The 6,000-nt window shown below is 37.4% G+C and overlaps 1 protein-coding gene across 1 annotated transcript in view; it reads left to right on the forward strand.

Moving 5' to 3' along the window:
• The window catches only part of PDE1C (phosphodiesterase 1C), a 70,059-nt gene extending 69,592 nt beyond the window's left edge, over positions 1 to 467 (forward strand). Inside the window, exon 13 of the mRNA XM_066323185.1 lies at positions 49 to 467. Within this exon, the coding sequence (XP_066179282.1) occupies positions 49 to 62 (14 nt within the window). The 3' untranslated portion in view covers positions 63 to 467. The remainder of the gene's footprint in view (positions 1 to 48) is intronic.
• Positions 468 to 6,000: the final 5,533 nt, after the last annotated feature.

Consider the following 6,000-nt stretch of genomic DNA (forward strand, 5'->3'; position numbering starts at 1 on the left):
GCACTTTTCTCTTTCTTTATTTATTTTCTTTTTTTTTTTTTTTTCCAGATACAGAAGAGTAAAAATATATTTAAAAAGAGACTGCAAATATCTGTTCTCCTACTCCTGCAAAGACCAGTTTCTGGGAAAGACATTAAACAACTTTCGAAACATTCCTCCTCTCACTGGCTACTTTACAGCTAGCAGCTCTGGGTTCAAGGGTGGGGGCCTTGTCTTTTTGGTTAATTTTGTTTATTTGTTCATGTATGTATGTTTTTTATTGTTGGTTTTTCTGGAAGATTTTTTTTTTGTTAAAAGGTCAAATTGTGATTTCATGATGCAAATGGTTCCATTTTCTGGACAGGTCAAGCAAATAGAAAAAAAACTATTCTTTAAAAGCTTGTTTTGCCCTTTGCTATGCCTCAGCTTGTGAAACCAACACTAGGATGATGCAAGAGGATATAAAAGAAAAAAAAAAAAAGGCAAACCAAAAACTCCTTGATAATAATTCACTTTTTTCTTTTCACTGAAAGCCTGTTCCAATTGCTATTAGACAGAATTTGGCATCAGTTTTAACCCTGTAACAGATTTTATTAATAAGAACAGTGAATTTGTAGAGCCATTTGAACATTTCTTGGGATTTGATATCTTTCACAGGTAATACAATGATAAAAAAATGGGCTTTTTTTCTAAACAGCAGTCAGACTCTCAACCCTTGATTTTGTTGGGTTTTTTCAGTTAGAAAGAAATCACCTATGAAAGCAATATTCTCTTGGGGCAAATTTTGTTGTCTGACTCTGAGCACATGTATTAATGTACTGTATGATGTGCCTGTGTAACTTGGTATTGCAGGAAACTATCTGTTTTCCACATTTTTTCATAGCCAATTAGTATTAGCTGTTTGTCTGACCTGAAGATCTAGGAGGAGAGGGGCATCAGGGAATCACATGGATCAATTCTTACTTTCATCTCAGTTTAATCTTTCATCACTGACTGAATGGACAGTCCAATGAAAAGGAAAAGCATTGTTGAATAAGGATGGACAGAAAAAAACCAAAATAAGAATGTATGAGGAATATCAAGCACATTTGTGTTTCTGGCTTGGGATCTTAATAGAAATCCACAATAGGAATTACAATTAGCTGTAATTACAGCTGGAATTACAATTAACTGTAAGCAATTTTGCCTGTTTATGTGGAAGTCAAGACATGTACATATACATACAAATTTTTTTGCTGAACAGCTTGCTGTTCAGGATAAGACTGTATTTTTGCTGTATTAGTCATATAGGTATTTTTTAAGGAATCATACTCCTGTCATGGATCTTTTCTATGTAGAGAACATGCAAAACATTGGCTTAGGAAGGTATATCTTTAGTATTTCCTTTTCATGTTCAAAAGCCCGCAACTTTGCAAACAGAATTTGGGTCTCTGATCCTTTTTAAACTCTGCATATATAGGGAGGAGCCTCCTGTGACACTAGCAAAAATTACAGCAGAAAGCTCAGACTAAATCCATTTTAAAAGTAAACACTTTTACTTAAGAATGTTGAGTATCTCGCATATTCAGTATTGAGGCGAGAAATAATGTAAGGGGTTTTTTTGTACTCCAGTTTGAATTTGTTCAAAGCCAGAGCTTTAGATTATGTTCATGGTGTGAAAATGTTGTACTTCAATCATGTATTTTCAGAATGAAGTTCAAAAATAATTCTTGAAGTTTTTAGAACTTTCAATTGACTTCACTGAACCAGCTCATTTAAATGAAATATAAGGGGACATAGTGTTCCCATTTGTGCGTTTGTGGTTCAATAGTAGCTCTGGTGTAAATTTTTGAAGAAAGTGAAGTGCTGGGAGGACAGTGGCTCCACCATCAAGACTGAATACATTTCATGTTGTGATAGGCTGTGTCACCTCTTAGCATTGTTTGACTCTAATTACCCCTCCTCCATCAGTATTCAACCCCAATGAGAGTAGCAGAATATGAATTCCAGCCCTGAGCAGGTTCTTTGAAGGGACACTGATGAGATAACAATAATGTTGAACTAAATACCACAGTGGTGACAGTCTGTGCTTAGGTGGACTTCTTCGTGGAGTCAGGGAAAATATACCCAGAGTGTTTGGTTAGAGGTGCTGTAATTTAGTCAATATTTTTAGTCAAGTTACTCTTACCTTTTACAGTGGTTAAAGATGCCTTAGATTATGCACACTAGAAAAATAACATTTTTTGAAAAAACTGTATCTTTTTCTTAACCTGTTTCTGATATATATTTTTTCTCTTTCTCTTTCTCTTTCTCTTTCTCTTTCTCTTTCTCTTTCTCTTTCTCTTTCTCTTTCTCTTTCTCTTTCTCTTTCTCTTTCTCTTTCTCTTTCTCTTTCTCTCTTTCTCAATTTATAGCTCGTCATTCCTTGTTTATCATGCACTGGCACAGAGGTGTGAAATCAGGCTGGAAAATGGTTTTGCTCCATTATTAGCGTTATTCACTATTGGTAGGAGCTAATAAAGGAAGTGGTAGATTTGATATCTCTTGGAAGCTGCAAATCAGACTTGCTGTTCTAGAAGAGATGCTATAGGGAGAGTTACTGATCTCAACACACCAGTGTACAGTAAAATGCTTTTTAATACACACAGTCAGAGATAGACCTTACAGTCTCCTGCTTTTAATTGATTTGTGTAAGCTACAGTGGGCTATTAGCATTTTTAAAATTATTTTTGTTGTCATTTTAGAAAATAAGTGAAATTTATTAGCTGGGAAAATACATAAAGTGAAAGTGAAATCTAGAAATCAAAATCCTACAAAGAGACTTGGCCAGGTGAAACACATCTATTCTGGGATTGCCTCCTTACTTTCACCCTTCACCTTCCTGAAACACTCTGCAGCCTTGTGGTGGTGCATTATGAGCAAAAGTATGGTATGCTTAGACATTTCCCACTTAAACTAGAGATCAGCCACTGTGCAAATGTGTAAAAAATTAATAAAAAATAATGATAAAAAATACATAGCTGCTTTCTCTTATTTTATTCCACAAAGGAATCAATCAAAACCTTGAAAAGTATTAGGTGTTTATCAGTTAATAGCCTATGTTTATAGTGTGAGAAAGGATTTCTGTTATTACATCTTTATCTAACTTTCCCCAAGTGTATAGAAACTATGTTTTCAGATGCCATTCTTTTCCATCCTCAGTAAGACTACACAAGCAATGAATAAGCCAGAAATTCTGCAAATATTGGGTACATACCATTTGCTTCATGCTGAAATTTTACAGAGTTATGTGAGAGCTCTCATCTGTAGGCAGAAAGGAGTCTTCTGGTGCCAGAGTGCTTTTCACAGAAGGCAGCATAGGCTATGAAGCGATGAGATAAAGATGATGCTCTTCCATCTCTGCACAGACTTGCTGATGTTCTCAGAAAGCTCTACCTAACTGAAAAAGCACCATAGTATATAGTATAGTTTGAGAGGGAGAATTTCCCCTCCTAAAACAGAGAGCATGCCATTGCAAGTATCAGTGTTTTTTCTTTCTGTGGGATCGGTGTTCAGGGAACTAGAAGACCTTGGATTCATGGTGACATAGTGCTTGGATTCCTGAACACACTATATTTAAAAAAAAAAGTGTCAGTATGTTTTCAGAGAATCATAGTATTAGAATAGTCTGGGTTGAAAGGGACATAGAGGATATATAAAAGCCGTCTATTCCAAGCCCTGTTGCAATGTGCAGGGACACCTTCCACTAAGCCAGGCTGCTCAGAGCCTCATCCAACCTGATCTTAAGTGCTTCCAGGGATGGGGCATCTACTGCCTCTCTGGGCAACCTGCTCTATTGTCTCACCAGTGCCTTAGTGTTCCATTGTATCCTGCTAATTATTTAAATGGCTCAAAGAGCAATAGATTAGGGATGCCACTAATATTTGCCATGTTTGAGAAAAAATATAGATAAGGGAAGCCAACCTTCTTATTTTTCCCTGGTAATAAAATAGGTAGTAAATAAATAAATAAATAAATAAATAAATATTGCCATTTCAGATAGATTTAAAACATTTCAGATTAGTCAATCTAAGCAGAATAAACCTAGCTGCAGCCTTTCGTATAGCTCAGGCTGGAGTAAACACATTCCTATTTATGCAGTAGGATGTATAGCATTAGAATGAATCTGACATTTGGGGACCTGATTCCTGATGGGTAAATTAAAGAGGCAAATACTTTTTTCTAGGTGTTCCTTTTTTCTACCATAAATTTTGTGGTTGGACAGAATCTTCCCAAAATGTAGTTGGTTATGCTAGTGAAGAACGGTATGTGGTGGTGTTTTGCAAACTATCCTTTGAGTATGAAAATGTTTGCATTTGTACTTATTAAGTCTTACAAGCTAAGTCTAGAAGCAAATATATTTCAAATTAGATAGCTGATAGTGCTATGCTGCTTTATAATCAGAAGGTCCATAAGCTCAGCTAGCCAAAGGTAAATGCTATCCAAATTTGCTGTTAGTCCTTACAACTTCTACAATGTCTCCCAAATCTGTCTTTTAATTGAAAAACACAATAACCTATCCAAATTAGTAAAGATGGAACCTGACAAGTATAGTACTTATTTTCCTTTAACTAGAATAAAATAGTATATTTCCAGGAGCTTGTGAAATGGTCTTAAATATTTCTTTTCTCCTTGGCCTCACATTTCATTTTAAAATAAGGAAATTCCTCATCCTTTGATCTATACCACAGGTTAGCAATGTATACGCAGAAAATAAGACCATTATCAAGCTCTTTTCTTTTCTACTTTTTAAATCTGTCACCTCACTTTATAATTAAAAACAGAATGATACTTTGCTTCCATGTGTTGAACCAGTGGTGATCTCAGAGCTTTGCTGGCATGGTATCTAAACATCATCACTCAAAAACAGAAACATGCCGGCTGAGAGAGAAGGAGCCCTCTGGCACTGACTACATGCAAATTACTCCAGGGACCAGATGTCAGTGCTGGCTGGTTGAAGGAAGGAATAAAACTTTGTATTTTCACTTTTCATAATTCATCTCCCTTTGAAGTGAGTACAGAGGATTTTCTCGCTTGTGTAACCCACAACACAAGCAAGTCTTCTCAGTCTTAGATTAGTGTCAGTTGTGCATCCTAATATGGGGCTTCTCCTGTCTCCATGGGTAGACAAGTTTTGTGATCCTAGATACCCCTTTCCATATCTGACTACTGTGTAAATGCAAGATCAGCACCAAAAGCAGCACAGGTGACCACTGCCAATGCCATTATTTTCTGTTAAAATTAAATGCTCTCAGTGCACTTGCGCCTGATGAGACTGCTTTCCTGTCACTGAAACATCTCTTTTGATCCCTAGTAAGCACAGAGGATTCTGGTCTTTACCCAAGCAGGACCAGGACACAGGGCTGTTTTGAGGCATCAGCTCACCCTGCTCTGTGGAATTAACCACTGGGTAGAATAAAACAGAGCTACTTCCAAGCAAGCTGGCTGAGGACCTGAAACTCAGTTTCAGCAAATTTATTTACCTTTATACTTAAGCACAAGACAGCACACACAAGTTTCATAGTGACACGAGGAAAGACTCTAAAACTCAGAGACAGAGTGGGTTTTAAAGCAGGTATGTGATTTATTCAGTGCTGGGGGCAATGTGGGATAGCTCCCAAAGGAATGTGCAGCCCCTCCATCACTCTTTTAACCTCTACAATGCTACCTATGCAGCCAGTTTCGCAATACGCCTATGCATATTCATTCCTTGGCTCCTCCCTCTCCGCTTCGTATGCCAATTGTCTTATCAGTCCTTGGTGCCTGTGCAGTTGTCTCTGGTGGTCACTCAGGGGTCTCAGAGATGAAGAATAGTCTTCCTCGAAGATGAACTTCTGACCCCGCTGCCTTGTACATGCCCACTGATCCTCTGGCCATAGTCCAAGCTATAAGGCCAATTTTATCTGGTCCTGGGGGCCCAAGATGCCCAGTTATCTCAGTATCTCTGGTAATCTTCTATTCTTGTCTCCTGTTTTGGTAAGCATCCCCCCCTTATCAGGCATC

Source organism: Sylvia atricapilla, chromosome 1 (genome assembly GCF_009819655.1).
Source record: "Sylvia atricapilla isolate bSylAtr1 chromosome 1, bSylAtr1.pri, whole genome shotgun sequence".
NCBI classification, from domain to species: domain Eukaryota; kingdom Metazoa; phylum Chordata; class Aves; order Passeriformes; family Sylviidae; genus Sylvia; species Sylvia atricapilla.